General features: G+C 35.8%; 1 protein-coding gene across 1 annotated transcript in view; it reads left to right on the top strand.

Moving 5' to 3' along the window:
• Window positions 1-22,182, top strand: part of Ispd (isoprenoid synthase domain containing) — a gene marked incomplete at its 5' end in the record, with an annotated part of 254,789 nt that overhangs the window by 66,350 nt on the left and 166,257 nt on the right. Inside the window, 1 exon segment of the mRNA XM_013510696.1 lies at window positions 4,263-4,308. Within this exon segment, the coding sequence (XP_013366150.1) occupies window positions 4,263-4,308 (46 nt within the window).

Here is a 22,182-nt window from a genome sequence, read left to right as displayed (position 1 = left end):
TCTTTCGCCTCCTGTCTTGTGTCTTTGTGGCACTTGCTTTGCTGTTAGCCCCTATTCTTTTTGGTAGCATCGCATAATTTGTCTGTAGACTTTTAATTTACTCTTGTAATATATTTTTTTATGAACAGAGTTTAATTGCTCTTTAAACCGCAGCAGTGAAATCTACTCTTTGAAATTAGTCTTAGATGTGCTGTACTGCTAAAGCTGCTGCAGGGTCCAGATGGCAGGACCAAGGACACAGAACGTGATTTGGAAGTGAGATACAGTGAGTGAAACTTGCTTCTGAGAGGTAACTGAGAGCAGCTCATGCCTTAAAACAGGGACTCCAGAGAAGGTTCTAAAATAGCGAGTAGTCTCCTTGTCTGCCGGTCAGAAGCCAGAGGAAGAATGGCTTGAAGTTTCTGGTGACTGCGTATAGGACTATTTAACCACTGCCTGAAATTCTAGGAAGAGGGTCAGTTTGAATTTGACATGCACATCTTGATAGAAGTTAATACCGAAATACACCATTCACGATTGATGCTGGCTTCCTCTGCTAGCCAGTCTGCTGTTTGACAAAGCATCATTTGTTCCCCTTTTTTATATCACTATCTAAGGAACAGCTTCATTCGATGACCAGCTACAAAAAAGTACAGCATTTCTTTGTGGAAATCATTCTGCTTTTATAATTCTCTTGAATAGTTGTGCAGCAGGCCTCAGCAACCATTTTGGGGGGAGGGTAAAATTTTATGTCACTTTCTTAAGAATTTAAGTTTATAGTTTTGTTGTGTTTCTGGCCAGATACAGGTTTAAATACCCGTCCAGGCCACTCACGGCATTGTACAGTCTTAACTGAACAGAATTCTTGCTTCTAAATGTCAACACCACCTTCAGGGCCTGAGATTTATAACCAGCTATTGAAGCGATTTAAGGGCTGTGTTTCATTGCCTGGAAATACCACTTTGGGGAGTCCGAAGTATTTTTGTCATCACAATATTTGTGGAATGAACAATTTGAGTATCCCTTTTGATGGGGTCTGTGTTTGTTTGTTTTTTATTTTTTTAGCTCTGGCATCTTTGTTTAAAAACAAAAGAAACAAAATAGACTCAGTATTTGGTTTTTGACCTCAGCAATACAATATAGTAATGTTTCTTTCCTAAAGCTTTTCATACAGTTATCCACCTAAAGAAAATTACATTTTCTGGGTGTGCATAATTGATGAAATGGGAGTAAAATTCCCAAAACATCTGTGTGTGATGAACATTATGTATGTTTAAAATATAAGAATTTCCAAAAAAAGTAGAATTTCCAGCTTTAAAAAGTAAAAGTCTTAGGCATTAGAGATACATATTCGTTATCTTGCAAGGTAAAATGTCAGAGAATGTTAAATGTAGTCTTACTCAGGGAGGGAAGATGTTGGCCAACTGTACTCAGATCTGTTCTGATTTACTTTCCTGCTTTATTTCTTAATACAGAGAGAGCAACAAAATACAGTTTTAATTATCACAGCTGGAGTGGACACTCCTTGAGGTAGCTGAGAGAGTCTTGGCCTAGGAATGAGAAGACATTTATGTCTAGCTGTGAGCTTCTGGTTTTTCTTCTTTCGAATTTTGTCTTTCAGCTAAACATATTACTCAGATGAGTTACTGCATAGAGACTCAATCAAACAAAAGAGGCAAAAATGAGCTGAACTAGGTTAGTGGCAGATGTTGAGATGGGGTCTCATCTGTACCAAGCACCAAACACTGTAGCCATTCTTGATGTCTGCATGTGTCCCCCAAGGTTCCAGTTATCACAGTTTGAACACATCAATGAAAGAATTGACATTCTATTCCCTTACTACAGGACTTTGAAGAGTAGTATTTTTCATAATAGGGTATTGTGCAAGGTCAAAGGAAAATTACAGATCATGCTGCCAGAAGAAAATCATCTTCAAAACTGATTGTTAGGATGCCCTTTTAAAAATTAAAAATAAGGAAAGGACAACCCACATTACTGTAAAGTAAGAGTGAATAACTCATCAATTTAGAATTGCAACATTTTCCAGTAACACTCCCTTTGAAGTACGTTAGCTGCTTTATTGAGGAAAAAATAATATTGTTCTTCCAAAATTTGTATAGTTCCAAAGTTTGTCAAATGCTTTCTATAGTTTATTTTCATTAAATCAGTATTTTTTGAGAAGTGTGGTGGAGGTAATCAAGGTTTTATGTAGGTGTTAGTCTGAGTAAAGCCTTAATGTGTACAGTAGGTATCTATGACCTATAGGATGAATTAGGGGAAATAAGCTTAACAGTCTTTCTTTTTTATACACTTAATTAATATTAGAAAAGAGCCAACTTTTAGGTAATGAAATGTGTATTTGAGTCCTAAGACTAATTCCACTGCAAAAAATTGTCCTATAAGTACTATATCCTGTAAGTCACTTTAGTACTTGAGAATAGCTTTCCTATAAATTTAAAAATCCATCACTGAGCACTGTTTTTTAAAAGTTACTTTTATAATACTCTTTTTATTTAGAATATAGTCTTATCTCTTAAAACAGGAGGATATGGAAAATGAATAATGGTAACTAGGGGTCTTACCCTTAATTTATGTCCTAAGTTTTTATAGCAGTTACTGTAGCGAAATTTTCTCATTTAAGTTCATTTTGGATTTGTAGTTAACTATGAATTTTTTTTTGTTCTTGTTTTTTTTCCGGTTAACTATGAATTTTTAAGAAAAAGCATTCAACTAGTTTTACTCAATTTGACAAAAAAAGTTATTGACCTAGTTAGAGTCTCTAAAAGTTAAACATTTTGCTCACCCTTTTTCTTAGTCTATTTCTTGCACTTAGAGGTAGGCCTAGATCATAGTCTCTTGATAAATAGTTGAAAGACTGAATCACATCAATACTTTTTGTAAAATGTATGGCCTGTCTGTTTTGTATTATCTGTTTTTAACATAACAGAACTACACTGTGGATTAGTAATTAGCCCTGGAATTAAGTAATGTTGGTTGGTATGTGCTTGTGTTAGAGAAAGTACAGTGATAGCACATTTGCTTTTAATAGACCAGGGGAATGCCTGAGCAATTTTCTGTCTTACCACGTTCACTGCTACTTTGATTTTTGAAAGTAAGGTATCATTTTGGTCCAGAATTTACCTGCCAAAATAAAGATATAGCAGGGGAATCTATTATGGGTAGGAGCGCTGTGCTTTGCTTGATCTAAACAAAGCATCTCTACAAGTCCAGTTATGAGCTAACCTGAGGAGTAAGGTTCCCCCAAAATAGGTACAGTAAGGTATGTAGAGTGAATGTTTGTCACAGTGGGTGACTAGATGATTGTCATCATAATCGTGTGGTACTAGAATGATGAGCATCATTACTTTACTTAATATGATCTTTTAAAATTGACTACGGCTTTCACTCCTGTCATATAGGAGATCTAATTCCCTAGTGCCCTTTGTTCTCTACCTGAGCTCACAGAGTAAGATCTCGGAAGTATCTGCCACACAGAAAAAACATGTCCTGTGACCAATTGCATTACTATGAGCAGAACACAATTAGGCGGCTGTATGTTTCTAAAGAAATGACAGCATCAGCCTTAGGCGTACAGTGGTACTCTATATGTTCTTTCTAGCAGAGCCATATTTTAATAAAAAGGTGATTCTTATCTGGGTATGTAAAGATGTACTCAATTCAGAAGGAAGCCACTTTTAATATGAGTTGATCTTTGAGAATTTCAGCTGAGCATGGTTCTTGGGTTTTTTATTGTTGTTGTTGTTATACAGAGCCTTTGTCCCTTCTTTTCAACACAAAACTTTTACAATTCATAATAATGTTGCAGGGCGTGGTGGCACACGCCCAGCACTCTAGAGGCTGAGGCAGGAGGATCATTGTGAGTTTGAGACCAGCCTGGGCTACAAAGTGAGTTCAAAAGCAGCTTGAACTGCATAGTAAGACCCTGCCTCAAAAAGACCAAAAAAAAAAAAAAAGTTAAATAATAATGTTAGCATTGTTTTAAAACACCATCACATTTACTTTGATTACATTACTTCAGTTATATTAATAAAATTTTAGTAATTACTGCTAAATAATATCTTAATTCAAAGATTTAAACTAAAATTTTTAACCATGTGTAGAAATACATTTGATGTGAATTTGCTAACCTTGTAGTTTCGACATTGTCAGTGTTATATGTGTATAGTTTCTCCAAAATCAAGAATTTCCTTGGGGGCATTATTTTGCTGCTTGCACATTCCTTCCTGCTCTGTTAAATCTAATGAGGTTTATCTGTCCTCTAGGTGACCTACAAACGAGATCTGTATGCGGCTGAATCGATTATTAAGGGTATGTTTGGCCTTGTAATTGTCAGTTCCTGTGTTTCAAAAAAATGTAAGCCAGTTCAGAATTTCTCATGACATTTTAAATCCCAGCTGTCTCAAAAGGATAAATGGCTGTAGGCCACTGAGGTCTGTGATTTTTTTTTTTAGAAAATAATTATATTTTGTTTCCTGTTATGAAATATCAGTCAGGGCACATTGATTTTAATTTTTATAAAAGAAATACTTTTAAGTGTGGGGCATTGGTACTATTGTGAGTCAACAGTGAAAACTTATATTTTAATGAAATTGTAAAGATATCTCATGTGTACTGCTATGATGACTGCTCCATCCCTTAATACTGAGATAGAGTCTTTCTTATGAGAAAAATATTTTTAAATTTCTTCTTTTGTTCTGATGGTAACTGCCATTTTGTTTGGTAATTTTAGGTACTATATATGACAAACCCTTTCTTGTTTTTTTAAAGTGCAATGACTAAGATCTTAGCTACACAGAGGCTGTTCTAATTAATACCCACAAAGTCCTTATTATTGTCCTTAATACTGAGCTAGGATGCAGGAGGATATTTCTGTACTTCTGTATCACTCATCATTAAATTGGATTTCTTAACCTGGGCATCATACCGGCATTTTAGATCCTGTAGTTCCTTTACCTTAGTGATGTTGTGCATTGTGCATTGTGTAGTAGCACGCTTGACCTCTGCTCACTAGATACTTAGAAGGACCCTTTCCTCTCGCACTTCTTTCCTGGGTTGTATCTCTTGATATCGTCAGATGTCCCCTCAGTGATAAAGTTGCCCCTAATTGAGAACCATGGTTTTAAATATGTAGTCTTAGCAAGATCAAAAGGGGTTACTCCAAATCATGAAGCAAATAGTGTTTTGTAAGAAGTTAGGAATTAACTATCCAAATTAGATTGTAGATAGAACTATATATGTTCAAGTTTTGATTAAGAGGTAAACTTCTAAATTTAAACATTTATTGAAGTAGAAAAAAATACTGAATCTGAATTCTGAATGCAATAGTTCATTCTAAAAGTTTGATAAATGCCTTAGCACCTTGTTTTTGGTAAAAGCTATCAACTGACTTCACATGCAGAAAACTAAAATCTCTTTTCAGATAATGACACTGTATTTGCCGTTTTTGCTCTAGTTCTTTGTTCTTCAAGCATATTTAGTTTCAACCCGTTAGTGTACTGTAATTTGTGCATATAAACATCTTCTATAACCATAAATCAAAATGTTGACATATATTTATATATCAACCAGGCAATATGTAAATATTACTTCAGAGAGATTGGCTAAACCATGATGTAGTTAGTTACGCTCTCTACATAAATATAGCTCTCAGTTTGGTTCTGTCACAAACTCGTATCTGAAATACTTAGGTAAAATGGAAATGGACTCTTTTGTGACCGATTAGTAAGTGGTTCAACTGAGGATTCTAATTGCAGAGACTATGACTTTGGAAGTTGTTAGTAGAGAGAATTTGTTTTTCTTATTAAATATTTGAAAAGTATTCTGTTTTATATGGGGGGAAATAATCATGCTGGCCGGATAAAAGCAGTGATGTATGTTAACCAACTCCAAGAGTTTCTTTGTCCTCTGAAGTTTGTGTTCTCGAAACTTCCCCGAAGACTGATGCTGCTGGGAGTAGAGCACCGCTATTCCCGTTCCACCCAGGGCAGCAGTGTGGTGAACAGAGGACTTGAAAGTAGAATTCCTGGCCCCACCCCATCAGTCAGAATCTGCATGTCGAGAAGAACTCTGGGCGATTACTTTGCACAATAAACTCCAAACGCATTCCTCTCTGTTGCCGCTCAGCCTTTTGTAGCTCTTTTCCGAAACACCTTATTGCATTGCAGACTTTAAGTCTTGCTCTGTACCATCTCCAGGTGCTTGTTTGCTCACCTGAAGTAACCCCCTACGTTCATCACTTATACTAAATACTGTCTCCGATAATTGACATACTCTGGACTTAGGAAAAAGAAAACTTTTGGATTTAAAAAAATTAAATTCCAAAGTATAATATAGATACAAGGCTACCTGAGTTACAACATATTCACCCATTCTACCTTTCTGTAGTGTATTCTGTAGTGTGTTGGATATATCATGTATATCCAGGGGAAGAGAATGGAGAGGATAGGTATAGATACATTGTGATTCATTGTGAGCGCTTGGTTCACATGATTATGGAGGCTAAGTACATGATCTACTATCCAGAGTCCCAAAAAGTTGGTGATTGGTGTCTGTACGACCCCACAGACTTGAGAAACAGGTAGAGCCAGTAGTCTTTGAACTTAACCTGGGACTGAGAGTGGGAGAAAAAGAATATCCTAGCTCCAGAAGAGGGGGAATTTGCCCTTTCTCTGTCATTTTGTTCCGGTCACGTCTTCAGTGGGTTGGAAGATGCCCACCTACACTGATGCCCACCGTGTCTTCTCTGTTCAGTCCACACACACAAAAGCTGATTTCTTTTTCTCATGTGCTCACAGACACACCCAGAAATGTTCACCAGATCTCTGGGTTTTCCTTAGCCCAGTCAAATTGGCACACACATTTAACTGTCATGCCTAGTAAATGTTCGTGTTTTTCTAAACACTACTGTTATGTAACGTTTATTAGGCACTTACTTTGAGTTAGGCATTGTTTGAAGCATTTTATGTGTATTGTCTCTGCCTCTGTCAAGAACCCAAGGATGTGAGGAGTGTTACTGTTACTATATTATAGTGTGTTTAAAGATTCTAAGGCAAACACTACCTTGACAAGGATAGAAAATAAATTCTAACTATAGTGGTTTGCCGTACACTATACCTCTTTCATTACATGGCAGTTTTCCTTCTTTTTTCTACCTTAAGTAGAGCCTTTCAGATTCTCTTAGTTGGAAGCTGTGAGTTGCATGTGTTTTGGCATTCGGAAATTGTACTTTGGGAAGCTAAACCACACCGTATATTATATCACATTAGGATTTGGGACCACCACAGAATGAAACTTACGATGCATAGATGTTTAAGCTCGTTGTGGATAATAAATACTGTGGACCTGCTAGTCAATGTAAGTTCAGGTGTGATTTTTCCAAGGTATATATGAAAGCACTTGTTTTTGTTTTAAGAATTTGTTTTAAATTTCACCATTGTCCACAATGTAGGATGACCACATTTGAGACTGCAGTTCAGTGAAGGTGCGAAGGTGTCCATACTTTCGTTTCTTTTGTGTTCTCTAATACTGAGTTGCATTGAATTGGATGATATACTGACAGGTGCAGCTAGTTATTCCTTATGCTAACGCAGTGGTGGCAAACCTGTGTGACATGCATGCCCCAGCAGGATGTTTATTATTATTGAAAGCTCTGAAAGGTTTCCCATCTCTGCTGTAAAAGTTTGACTGGTAGAAACCTATGGCCTTTCCTTCCCATCTTACTGCTTGCCATACTTGCTTCAAACAAATGCAGATTGGGGTCCAGTGAGTGTATTTCTGTATTACATATCTTCTTTATTCTTTCTTCTTAAATGTAGAATGTAGAAATGTTTCTGGGGTTAGCTTTACCAGCACTTGGGCTAGGTGCTTTATACATGTTATCTCATTTCTTCTTTACAAAACTAATGTAAAGTAGAAATCATTGTTCCCATTTTATAGTTGAAAAAACTGAGACTCAGGCTGGGTAATTTTCTCTGAGTCACACAGTTGGTAAGAGCAAGACCCACAGTTTAGTCTTAGATCTCCAGTGTCTTTCATTCTGATGCTATTCTGGAACATGAGTGTTTTGTACCTCGGAATCATGCAGTTAGCACCCACTGTTATCAGTACTAGCTTCAGTGGGCACCCTGGTCATTCCTGAAGTTCATTCTGCCCACTCTGATTCCTTGGGCTAGGTACCCTGCCTTCAGCTCACATGTAAGCCTGGAGATCTTAACTACCCACTGCGTTTCTGAGCATACCATATAGCCTTTCGACTATGGCGTGATTGTTGCTGGCATCACAGATGTGTGGAAAATGGAAACTAGTGAAATGACAGATTTCAAACCATGCCCGGAAAGGGAAGAATTCAGTATCAGAAGAATGGTTTTTAAACGACCATTTGCGTACTGTTTATTTATTATTTATTTATGACACACTTGGCAGTTTAATGCTGCGTATATAGACATAACGGGCTTTTCTTTTCTACTTTGGGACTTTTTTCATGCTGTTATGTGAGTATTAGTGTTCTGTAATTTGTCACCCTGAACTGCATTTACTCCTCATTATGAATTACTGATGCTCAACAAATATGCTGACATACCATTTTCTTGTTCATTTGTTTTTCAGAATGTAAAATGTTGCTCGGACAAATATCAGCTCTCTCGTCTTTCAGAGCATTTTGTATTTTCCAGTTTACTCGTTACTAGAATAGCATATATGTATTTTGATCCATCTTAATTTATGTTCAGGTCAACAAGGAAATTTAAATGCTAGGAAAAGCAGTTGCATGTCATTGATATTTAACTTAGGTTTCCTAATTTCAGGCCACCTTTTGACTACTTTCTCTCTTTAAATTATTGTATATGGCAGGTGTAGTGACTTAGTAAAATTTCTAGTTGATTGACTTTGTGATCCATCCCTGGCATGGGTGGAGTGTACTTCTAGGTGTGTCTGGATGGGTACACAGGTGTGGTCGTGTCATAGGGTATGGCGTGTGTGCCTGGTCCCTTGCCCATGTCTGTCTGGCCCTCTGCCCCTATTCTGTTTTGAACTAAGCAGTTTTCCTTCACCACGTCTTCTGCCAGGATGTCTTAGCCTTGGCTCCAGACAATCATGGATAAAAACCATAGTCAAATTAAACCTGTCCTCCTTTAAATTGTGGGTATTGGGTGTTCTTGGTGACAGAAACATTGCTTTATACAATAAGTCTTCAAATCTGTTTTTTATCTTACACTGGTAGTTTTTGAAAATGGAATTTATTTTAGCATCAGTGTTTGCATGGATTTCCACTTATGGGTGTTTAAAAAATGTAGAAAAAGTAGTAATCGTTTATTTGCCTTTCACAGAATTCTAATATGTAGTTAATCACAAATTTCCTATTATAACTATGTAGTAGTTTCAATATTCTTTTTTTCCTAAATTAGAGAGTAGGCTTTGGTCATTGTTCTTTAGTGTTTAACTCTTTCAAGCATCTCCTCTGAAACTTACAGCAAACTTCTCCAGAGTAGTGTGATTAATTGGTGCAACAAGTCATGGGGTGACTGATAAGTTTGTAAATATCCTCTAAACAAAGAGGCATTGTGCTTTTGTCTTACAAACTGGCGGAGCCCACCCAAGCCTGCTGTACATGCTCCGGCGAACCCAAGCTATATTAAAGTGGTAACAGATGCCAGAAGTAACATACTTTATCGAGATTTATATAAGCCATACAAACAGTCCCAACCCACACTTGATTTAATATTCTGACCATATCCTGGCAAAAGGGTCAATATTCTAAGATCTTCTAAGACGAAAACCCCTTACGGATTTTAGAAATAAAAGATTGTGTTTATTTTCTACCACCACTCTTCAGCAACCTCCTAACATATTCAACTTTGTGGCTAAACAGTGTTGTAAAAGCAATTTTATTTTATTCTTTCCTGGCTATAATTGTACAAGCCCAAGTAAAGTGATGTTATAAAAACTGTCTGTAGTGCCTCTTTTCATATGGTGGTTTATATAAAAATGGAAAAATAAAAGTTAAAATTGAAAATCATTTGTTTTAACTGGCTCTAGTTAAAATTAGTAATAATGTTCATATGAAATGTATGTATTTTCCCTTTCTTATGTAATGTTTTCCATTTGTGAAGCATTTGTTTTATTTTAAAGGGAAAATAATTGAATTTGATTTCTTTGACATAGAACATCTCATGTTCAGTCAGAAATGTACATTTTATTCAGAAAAGACCACTTTTTTTGAACATCAGTGATAAAGTAGATTTCGTACAGTTTTTTTTTAGGTAGAGTCAAGCTATGTATGTCCTCTTTTTTTTTTTTTTACAAAGTTGTTAAAATTATGTTGGCGGAAGAGCAGTTAAGTCCTTTTGCATTAGTACCTCGAAGGTACCTGAATATACTTTTAAATTAGCTCTGAGTGAAAGGAATAAAATGAAATCACATGTGAATAAATGTGGTTCAATATTAATGAGATTTAAGAGGATTTAGTCTTCTTAAGCATATGAAGAGTTTAGTGCTTTAATTTCACAGTGAGCCTTAAACATTTTCACTTAGAATAGTGATTTTAAGTGCAAAGTCATTTTGAAACCTTTGAATCAAGTTAAAAGGATGAACACCATCAGGTCAGGTTTTCTGTCTGTCACTGGACAGTGTTCTGTGTCTGTGCTGTGTCCTCATCAGGTCTTTCTTGTTAAATACTCAGTGGTGGTGCCATTTATGTTATTAATCATGTGTTTTTTGGATAATGCAAAGTGACAGCTAAGGTTTTCTTAGAAATCTTACTTTTTGATGTTTCTGTTGCTTTTGACTGACATTTAATTTCCCACATTTTCTCATTAATACCCAAACTTCTTTGTACATAATGGTTTTTGTTCCTTGCTCTCTTGAAAATGGTACTGTGATTGTATCTTACGTGAGTATATAAGAACATTTGCATCAAGCTTTAATTAGTGAGATCCGGAAGGCTGCACAATGACTTAAAAGAACTTTGGTTTCCTTGAAATTTATTGTTAAAAAAGATTTAAATTGGAAAGTGAAGTGCTCCGATCAAGATGAGAGAAAGTAAAGGTCACTTGTTTGTTTAATCTTATAATTTTCTTAATTTGTCATCAGTAAAATGGTAATTTGAGCATGGACAAGTAAATCTGACATTTTCACAAATTCAAAGGTCTCAGTGCATTATTAAATAACTAGCTGAATGAGACTTGATAGCAGACAAAAGCCAGCCACTTGCACTTTATTCTGATATAGGTTAAAAAACCCCAAATGTGGCATTTATGTTCAGAGCAGTGGTGCAGTACCTTTGTAAATACTCTGATGAGTCAATAAGCTTAGAAAATTACACGTACGTGAATGTTCCTCCCTCTTTGCCACCATCAGCTTCTTGAAGAGCAAGGGAGTAAGCCGAGAGAGGAGCATGCTCTACCCGAGTCCAGAGGTCTTCCAGCAGTGGCATGTACTAATTGCTGAACTGAAGGGCCCTGCACAAAAGAACAGCTAACCTTCCAAGAAGGTGTCTTCTCCAATTAACGTCTGCCTGTGCTTCAGTTGCGTGATTTGCTTCGGTGTTTGAATGTATTGTCTCTCCTTGTACACTGTAGACCAGTGAATTAGTTAAGACTTCTAGTTCTATATCCCTAAACGTTTGATTTAGGGTACTCTTAGGGAGTAGTTCTAGCTCAGAATTGATTAATATAATTATACAAATGAGAGTGTGTTATTGAAATTTAAATGCCTGGACAACTTTTATTGTTTTGGCCAAAATGGCTAGCACAATGTTAGATAAACGGTTGTGAACTACAAGGTTATGTTGTGTGGTTAGAGAGCCGTGTAGTAGGTACTTTGATTCTGTCCTGTTCCATTTACCTACAGTGCAAGCGATTATGGCATATTTTATGTATTAACAAGAAAGTAGACACTTGAACTGTAAGTTTTATTTTTATTTAGAAACTGTTTTATATTGAATAAACTATGTTTAGACAGATTTTCATTTCCCCTTTTTATATATAGAAAGATTTGAGTAGGGCTTTATTTTTACATAAGATGGACCAACACACTTATTTTCCCCATCAAATGGAGCTGTGAGCCCTGGAAAGAGTACATGGACTAGCCATTTGACTACTTTAAGTAAATAGTAATGAAAAAGGACTAGATTTGACATACCACCTTGGCAGTGAAGTTTAGCATTGTATTTCCCTGGATCTGGAGCAGCCCCCAAACTAGAAATGTGTAGCAGACTAGACAGCTACAAGAGATGCCTGCTGAATCTTATTAGAGTAGCAGAAGGGTATCCTGCTTTTGAGGAAGAAATTTCACCCTTCTCGTTTTCCGCTTTCTCATACTCTGATATTTTACTCCATGCAGAATCACAGAGGCCGTGGCATTAGCAGTTACAGCAGTGGAGGCTCAGTGCAGCTGAAAGTCCAGAGGGGAAAAAACATTTCTCTTTGATCTGAGTTGATATGGTCAGCAGGTGGGCTGAGCGCCGAAACTGTTTCTTCTTTCTGTCCTCCTGTTGCTTAGGTCTAGACACAAGCGTAGTCATTGGGAATGTGGGACAAGCACTGTAAACCTAGCACTTTTTGGTAAAAGTGCTGAAATGGGATGTACTAGGAAAAAGGAAAGGTGGGAGAGATTGTGGTAGAGGATGATTAAAGTTCATAAATTTCTTTATGAAGTTTTAGTGTTTTCTTGAGCTGGTGGATTTAATCCTGAGCACCATACCATGGGCTTTAAGACCTGAACTAAGGGTTGGTCTAGGTCTCAGACTGTCCACTGGAGAGGTTGATTCAGATGGTACCATGAAAATTTGCAAGAATGGAATTGTGTTGAGAAGTGTGACAGAAGATTGTTAAAATTGAGGCCTGAGAGAAGCTGGGTTGAATTACTGCTAAAACAATACCAAACGGAATAGGTTCCAGAGTTTCACAGCAGAATGTAATCTAATAGGGTGGTGCCTTAACATACAGAACATAATTCTAAAATCAGGAAAATGCTGAACCGACATCAGAAAAGGAAATCAATAGATGCTCTTGCCACAATGGCAAATATAAGTAGTTATCTGAAAAGTATATTAAAGCTTGGATTATAAAAGTGCTACAGCAATTCTTGGTCAGCAGGTGGGCGAATCTCAAATGAATAGAAAATAGGAGGAACTAAATGATAATTTTAGAACTGAAAAAATGTCCAGATTAAGAAAAAAGACTTCCTAGACGGGCTAAATAATAGAATAGAGATGACAAAAGTGGTAGTGAAGTCAAACTAATCACTCATCTGTCTGAACAACAGAATAAAGATAGATTAGGGGTTAGAAGTGAACAATGATTGGCCCTCATGGGGGAATACTAATAAGCCATTTCCATCCCAGAAGGAAAGGAAAAAGAGTAGAGTAGAAGAGAAAGCTTGAATTATGTGTGAAAGCTCCCAAATTTGGCAGAACATACAAACCTACCAATTCAAGAAGCTTAATCAACTCCAACATGATAGTCCAAAAGAAATTCCAATCTAGATGCTTATTAATCAAACTGCTGAAAACTGACAACATGCTAAAAAACCTGAAAGTAGCTAAAGAGAAATGCTATATTATGCATAGGCAAAAAGGGATTTAAATGACTGTAGATTTCTCTACAGAAACTGTGAAGGCCAAAATAAAGCTGAAGAAGATGTGTAAAGTGTTACTAACATGCTATTAACCTGGTATTCTATGTCCAGCCACAAGTATTATTCTGAAATAAGAGAAATACTTTATCAGATGAAGGGAAACTAAGAATTCGTTACCCGCAGATGTACTCTAAAAGAATGTCTAAAGGAAGCTCTTCACAGAGAAGGAAATGCCAGAGGAAGCAAGGAACATCAGGAATTAAAAAGCAGCAGATACCTGACTGACTAGATTCTTAAAATTCTCCCTAATTTTTAAACCTATTTGACGTAAAAAACACAGATTACATTTTCTAAGGGAGATTTCATACGGGATACGGCAACATCTTTGTAGACATCAACATAAAGAAGGGTTAAGGGACTTATATTATGGGTGAGAGTCTGCTTTTCATTTAATGCAGGGAAATATTTTATGTGGATTATAGAAAGTTAACTATGCATACCATAAATTCTAGAAAAAGTAAAAACAATTGAAACACTAAAACCAATTGAAATACAAAAAACAGTTGAAAGCAAAAACTATGTAGAGATTGTCACATACATGAGAGAGATATAGTAATACTAAAATAAGTCAAAAGATGCCAAGTGTGTGATGACTGACACCTGTCATCCGAGCCTTGAGGGACGAGGTGAGTGGATCCCTTCAAGTTCAAGACCAGAGTGAACTACACAGTGAGACCTTGTGTCAGAACACGAAAAGTAAAAAGCTAAAAGGAGGTAAAAGAGAAGCAGGAGAAAACAAAAATAACCTATATCCAAATATAGAAGTTACCATAAATGTAAAGTTTTCCAGCAACACACCAATTAAAAAAATGTTTTTGTAATATGTTTAAAATTTTATTTTAAAGAGAATAGTTAAAAAAAGAACAACAGCAAAATACAAAGCAAGAACACTAAAAATGATACGGGGTTTCAAACCAAATGATAGGAATTAACAGTGGTTGTTATATTACATATTGTTATCTTTAACTATGTTGCTCAGATTACCAGATATGAGTAGAAGATTGATAAAGCCATTAAAGAGAATAAGAAAATAATAATTTAAAAAAACATTAGAGGCAGTACAGAGTTTCACTAGGCAAGATGGTAGGAATTCAACAGTGGTTGTTATATTGTATATTGTTGTCTTCGTATCAGTTGCTCAGATTACCACATATAAGCATGCAAATTGGTCAGAATATAAAAAGATAAGCATTAACTGTTCCTTTCAATAAACCACCAGACATAAGCAGTACAGTTATCCCAGCTATCCATATATATGTGTATATATATATATATATATTTTTTTTTTTTTTGCCTTAGTTCTTTCTTTTGTTTTTTGTGTTTCTGTCATCCAATTCTTTCCTTTGAGCAATTTCTTTCCCTTTCATATCATTTATTGTACATTTTGGGTTTTATTTACTCTTCAGGTTCTTACACTAGGGAGACAATATGATGTTTACACATGTGGATCTGATTTATTTTCACTTATGAGTAAGGTCTCTATTTGCATCCATTTACCTATAAAAGCCTTGAGTTTATCTTTTTTATAGCTGAGTAATACTCCACTGTATAAAAATACCACATCTTTTTAATCCATTCCTCAGTGGATGGACATTTGGGTTGTTTTCAAGATTTAACTATGACAAATTGTGCTGCTATAATTATGGGAACACATATATCGCTGTGGTATGATGCCTTTAATTCTTCTGGGAAAGTCCTCAGAAGGGGAATAGCTGGGTTAAGTGGGACCTCTAATCCTAGTTTTCTGAGGAATCTTCACACTGATTTGCACAGTGGCTGTACCAGTCTACACTCCCACCAGCAGTGGAGAAGTGTTCCTTTTTGCCCACAGCCTCTCCAGCATTTGTCATTGGTTGGTTTCTTAGTGATAACCATTCTTTCTGGGGTGAGATGGAATCTTAGTGTTGTTTTAATTTTCATTTCTCAAATGACTAATGATGTTTAATTTTTTTAATATATTTATTTAACATTAGTATTTCTTCATCTGAGCAGTGTGTATTCAACTCAGGTGTCCATTTCTGAATTGAGTCTTTGAATTTTGGGGGCCTGATTTGTTTTGTTCTTTGTCTGAGGGGCAGTTGGCTAAATTTTTTCCCAATTCATGGGTTTCTTTTTTTCCTCTGTTGGTGATTTCTTTCAATGTGTAAGAACTTTTTAATAAGACGAGATCCCAATAGTTGATTCTTTGATGTACTTCCCATGCAGTTTGTTGTTTATGAACTCTCTGCCTACCCCTATGTCTTCAAGACTTCCACCTACTTTCTCTTCTAGTCGATTTAGTGTTTCTGTTTTGATATTTAGATCTTTGATCTGTTCTGACTTTAGTACATGGGTCTAATTTAAGTCTTTGGCATGTGGAAAGACAGTTTTTCCAGCACCATTTATTAAGGAGGCTATCTTCCTTCCAATGAACATGTTTGGCCCCTTTGTCAAAGGTAAGGTGGCTGAGTGTGTTTGTAGCTGTTTCTGCATCTTCTAATCTGTTCCATTGATCCTCAAGTCTGCTTTTTGCCAGTATCATAATAATTTCATCACAGTAGCTTTGTAGTATAATTTCAGGCCAGGGAGTGTGATACCACCTGCCTTTCCTTTGTTTCCCAGGATTGCCTTTGCTATTCTAGGCCTCTTGCCATTCTAGATGAATTTTAGGAATGTTTTCTCTAGATCTGTGAGGTATACTGATGGTATTTTAATTGGGATTGCATTAAATCTGTACAAAATGGCTATTTTCACAATGTTGGTTCTTCCTATCCATGAGCAAGGAATATTATTCTATTTTCTGAAATCCTCTTTGATCTCTTTTTTCAGAGTACTATGATTTTCACTGTATAGATCTTTTACTTGTTTTGTTAGACTGATTCCTAAGTATTTCAGTTTTTTAGGTGCTATTATGAAAGGTGTGATTTCCCTAATTTCTCTGTCATTCTGTTTGTTGTTTGTGTACAGGAATGCAATTGATTTTTGAATGATGACTTTGTATGCTACTGAATTTGGTTATTAAATCTATAAGCCTTTTGGTGGAGTTTTGGGGATTTCTATGTAGAGTGTCATGTCATCTGTAAATAATGATAATTTCACTTCTTCCTTTCCTATCCTTATTTCTTTTATTTTGCTCTCTTGTCTAATTGTTCTGCCAAATATTTTGAGAACTATATTGAATAGTAGTGGTGACAGTGGATGTCCTTGTCTTGTTCTGATTTTAAAGTGAAAGCTTTCACTTTTTGACCATTTAGAATGATGTTAGCTGTTGATTTGTCATAGATGGCTTTTATCAGATTGATGTAAAGAATATGTTTTTATTTTCTGTTGGGTTTTTATCATGAATGAGTGTTAGACTCTGTCAAAAAGCTTTTTATGTGTCAATTGAGATGATGATGTAATTTTTGTCTTTGGCTGTATTGATATGGTATATTACATTAATTGATTTACATATATTGAACCATCCTTGCACTCTTCAAATTTTTTTTTTTTTTTTTTTGGTACTGGGAATTGAACTCAGGACTTTGTGCTTGCTAGGCAGGTACTTGTCCCACTAAGCTATATCTCCAGCCCTATAGATCTGTCTTTCTTTTTTTTTTGGTACTGGGAATTGAACTCATGACCTCAGGCCTGCCAGGCAAATGCTTAATACTGCTGAGTTATATCTCCTACCACCCTTGCACTCTTGGAATGAATCCTACTTGGTCATGGTATACAATCTTCTTCATGATTTGTTGCATTCTGTTTGCTAGTATTTTATTGAGAAGTTTTGTATATATATTCATTAGGGAGATTGGCCTGTAGTTCTCTTGGTTCTTTGGGTCTTTCTCTGGTTTTGGTATCAGAATAATATTTGACTCCAGGAATGAGGTTGGGAGAATTCCTTCCCTTTGGATTTCATTAAAGAGTTTGAGAAGAATTAGCATTAAATCTTCTCTAAATTTCTTGTAGAATTCATCTGTGAATCTATCAGGAACTGGGCTTTTCTTCATTGGCAAGTTTTTTATTACATTTCAATTTCACTGGCTGATATTGAGTTATTCAGGATTTTTATATCTTTTTCATTCAGTAATTCATATATATCTAAAAATCTGTTCATTTCCTCTGCATTTTCCATCCTGTGAGAGTAAAGATTTTTAAGGTAGGTACTTATGATCTTCTAAATTTCTTCAGTATCTGTAGTGATTTTACCCTTCATTCCTTATTGCATGTATTCCAGTTTTTACTTTCCTTTTTTTGATAAGGTTGGCTAGGGGTTTATCTATTTTATTTATTCTTTCAAAGAACCAACTCTTTGATTCATTAATTCTTTTTATTGTTTTTTTAGTCTCCATTGCATTAATTTCTGCCCTGAGCTGTATAATTTCCTGTTTTCTTTGGGCTTTGGGTTTGACTTGCTCTTCTTTTTCTAGGAGCTTGAGGTGTAGCATAAGATTGTTTATTTGTGCTCATTCTGTTTTCCTGAGGTGGGAATTCACCACTATAAATTTCCCTCTGAGAACTGCTTTCTTTGCATCTCACAGGTTCCTGTAAGTTGTATCTACATTTTCGTTTGATTGTAAATAGTGTTTAATTTCTGCTTTAACTTCATCTGTGACCCATTGGTTGTTCAGGAGGATGTCATTTGATTTCCAACTGTTTATAGAGTTTTTGTGTTTCCTTTTGTCATTAATTTCCAATTTCATTACATTATGGTCCGATAGTATACGTGGGATAATTTCAATTCCTTTTCATTTACTTAAATATGTTCTGTGTGCTAGCATATGTTGTATTTTAGAGAATGTCCCAGTGCAGCTGAGAAGAATGTGTATTCTGATGCTGTTGGATGGAACACTCTGTAAAGGTCTTCTAAGTCCATATGTTCACAAGTTGATTAAGTTCTGTTATTTCTTTGCAGATTTTTTGTCCAGTTGATCTATCACTTTGTGACAATGTGTGTTAAAGTCCCCTGTTATGATTGTGTTGCTGCTTATTTCATTTTTCATGTCTGTTAAAATTGGTCTTATATAGTTTGGTGCTCCTGTATTTGGTGCATACATGTTTATGATTGTTGTCTCTTCCTCTTAAATTTTTCCCCTCACAAGTATGTTGTGACCTTTATCTTTTTTGATTGTTCTTGGTTTGAAGTTCACATTGTCTGCAAACAGAATAGCTACACCCACTTTTTTCTGGGTTCCTGTTGCATGGAGTATTGTTTTCCATCCTTTAAATTTCAGTCTATGAATTTCCTTTTGAGTTAAATGTGTTTCTTATATACAGCGTATGGTTGGATTTTGTTTCTTGATCCATTCTGTTAGTCTGCTTCTTTTGGTTGGTGCATTGGGACCATTTACATTGATGGTTATACCTGATATGTACTGGCTTATCTTTGTCATGTTATTTTCCTGTTGTTGGATCCTCCATTTTCCCTCTGTTTAATTGCTTGCTCTGCCTGGTGTTTCCTTTCTGTTGTTGTTCTTGAAGTTGTGATCTGTTTTATCTCTTTCTAGAATATCTTTTAGTAGTCTTTGTAGGATTGGTTTAGTGTTCATGAATTTCTTCAGTTGATCTTTATCATGAGTGGGGAATGGTCGGGCAAGGACCTGAAGGTCTCCAGTGTTCATTGTGGTGCTCTGGATGGTGTGTGTGAGAGGGGTGTAATTCCCCATGCTTCCACAGCTGTCCAGGGGTCACCTTGGCTCCCACTCAGGGGTTCCCAAAGCTGTCTAGGTTTTAGCCCTGTTTCTACAATTGTGTAGTAGTGGGCAGGTCTTGGTCACTGAGGCTCCAGACACTTCCTGGGACCCAGCCCAGTTCCCTTGCCAGTGGGGGAAGGGTGAGCACACAGTCACTGAGACTGCTGAAGCTGTCAGAGGTTCAGCTTGGCTCCCCGAGTGTGCGGGGTGGGTGTGTGTGTGGGGTCGCCTCCAAGGCCTGAATTTGTCTTGGGCTCTGCCTCTCTCCCCTTCTGGTGGGATAGGGGCAGGGGCACTTCACCAGTATTCCTGAAGCTGTCCGAGGTTCAGCTCAGCTCCCCTGGGGGATAGGGATAGGAAGTGGCCCCCAGGTCCCTGAAGCTGTCTGGGGCTCTGCCTGTCTCCTCTGTACTATTATAATATGATCCAACTATATCCTCGTAAGACCTCACCTTCAGTATAATACAGATTTATTCAAGGTTAGTGAAGAAATAGAAAACATACCACACATATGCTATTCAAAAGGGAATTCAGTGGTTATATTGTCAGCCAAGGAGAGTAGCACATGAAAGCTTGCCTGTGATGAAGAGGGATATCCCATCGCACAATGATAGGTCTTAGTCCATTTCCACTGTTACAATAGAACATTATAGAGTGAGTAGTTCATGAAGAACAGAATTTCATTCCCTCGTAATTCTGGAGGCTGAGAAGTTGCAGATGGTAGTATCTTATGGGGATCTCTTAGAGTGTCCTGTCATGAAAGAAGGTACAAAGGCAAGTGGATAATCACTGAATTTTTGTGTGGTAGGAGAGCAAGCAATAAAGACTTTTAGAAAAACTGTACTAAGTCTGATTTTCTAATTTTTTTTATTGTCTGTGCCTTTGTATCCAAAAAGTCATTGCTCACTCCCATGTCATGAAGCCTTTGCCCTATGGTTTCTTTTAAGGGTTTTGGAGTTGTAGGTCTTACATTCATTTAGAGTTAATTTTCAGCTATAACATTATGTTATGGTTCAGTATTAGTTTTTTGCAGGACCATTTATTGAAAAGACTCTTCTTTCTCTGTTGAATGATTTTGGCTCCTTTGTCCCAAATACATTGACCATTTATGTAAGGGGTTATTTTTGGGCTTTCCATTTGATACTGTTGGTCTTTATGTCTATATTTATGACCATATCACTCAGTTCTGTTTACTGTAATTCTGTAGTGATTTTTGAAATCAGGGAGTACAACTACATAGGCTTCATTCTTCTTTCATTTGGAGTTGTACTCAGGGACACTTTGAAATTCTATATGATTGTAAAATGGCTTTTGCTTTCTCTGTAAAAACAAAAACAAAAAGCAAACAAATCATCATAGGCAGTTTGGTAGGAATTGCTTTGAATCTGTGGGTAGTTTTTGGGTAGTATTGACCATGTTAAATTTAACAATGTTAAATTTTTCAGTACATGAACAGTGGATTTATTTTTATTGCCTCCTTAATTATTTCAAAAAAGTTTTTATGATTTCCATTGTTTCAGTCTTTTTCCTCCTTGATTAAGTTTGTTCCTAAGTATTTCATTCATTTTGATACTATTATAAATAGAATTATTTCCATAATTTTCTACTTAGGTTATTCATTGTTAATATGTAAAAATGATAATAATTTTTATTTGTTGTGTTTATATTCATTTTTATTTATTGTGTTTGTATTCTACTACTTTGCTGAATTCATTATTCTGAGAGTTTTATTTTATGGAAAAAAGGTAAAACAGAATTTCATAACAAAATAATAGGAGAATCACAATAGTTAATACATTCCATATTGTCATCTTCAAAGTAGTTACTCACAGTACAAGATATGGGCATAAAATCTCCTCCAATCTGTATTAGCACAAACTATCGTTTTTAGTGAACTAAGAGACACTAATAGTAGAGCTAGCTTATATTATTCTGAGAGTTTTAAATTCAGGAATCATTAAGATTTTCTATGAACAAAATCATTTCATTTGTGAAGAAAAGAATTTTTCTTTCTTTCTTTACTATTTAGATTCTTTTCTTCTTCTATCTAATTGCTATGGCTGCAACTTACAGCAGTATAATGCATAGACATGGCTAAAGAAGCTATCCTTGTCTTATTCCTGATCTTAGAGGTACAGCCTTCATCTTTTTGTAAAATACAAGTGGAGCATCTGTTAACCAATGGTTTTAGGCCCAGAAATATTTGAGACTTTTTAATTTATTTGGAAATATTTGTATATACTCTGGAAGTTGAATATCTAAAATCTGAGATTTTAAATGCTCCAAAATCCCAAATTTACAGTCTATATCTTTATGTTTTGTATCTCAACGTTTTAGGTTAGGAATGTTCAGCCTGCACTAGCAAACTGAATTCAGCAGCTACAGACAGTATTATATACTATGACCAACTGGGATTTATCCTGGAATGCAAGTATACTTGAACATTAAAAACTCAAGTGCTACAATAGACTGCATTTCCTGAGTGAAAGTAACATGATCATATCAATACAGAAAAAGCACTTTATAAAACTGCTTTTATAGAGCAGTACAATTCCATGATGAAAAGTCAATGAATGGAAGGAAATTATTTCATTATAATAAAAGCTGTGTATGAGAAAAGTACATTGAGCAATATATACAAATGGTTTTTATTTATAGGAGGCTAATAACATCTTTATACTTATTAGTAATATTGGGTTGACTAAAATTCAGACTTTTTACAGTTACTTGGAGCTTTGAGCCTTAGAGCTATATATAAATAAAAATGTCATCTCATTTTTTATTTCATGTTCTCATTGGTTTTTCTATTAAATTAAACTTTGAAAAGTTCCCCTGCTGTTTTACTAGTGTGGTACAGATATTTATGTGTCTTTCTTTTTTTTTTTTTTTTTTTTTT

Source organism: Chinchilla lanigera, unplaced genomic scaffold, assembly GCF_000276665.1.
Source record: "Chinchilla lanigera isolate Chin_1 unplaced genomic scaffold, ChiLan1.0 scaffold00009, whole genome shotgun sequence".
Lineage (NCBI taxonomy): Eukaryota > Metazoa > Chordata > Mammalia > Rodentia > Chinchillidae > Chinchilla > Chinchilla lanigera.
The sequence above is the reverse complement of the archived record's forward strand: the minus strand, read 5'-3'. Positions and strand labels throughout refer to the sequence as shown.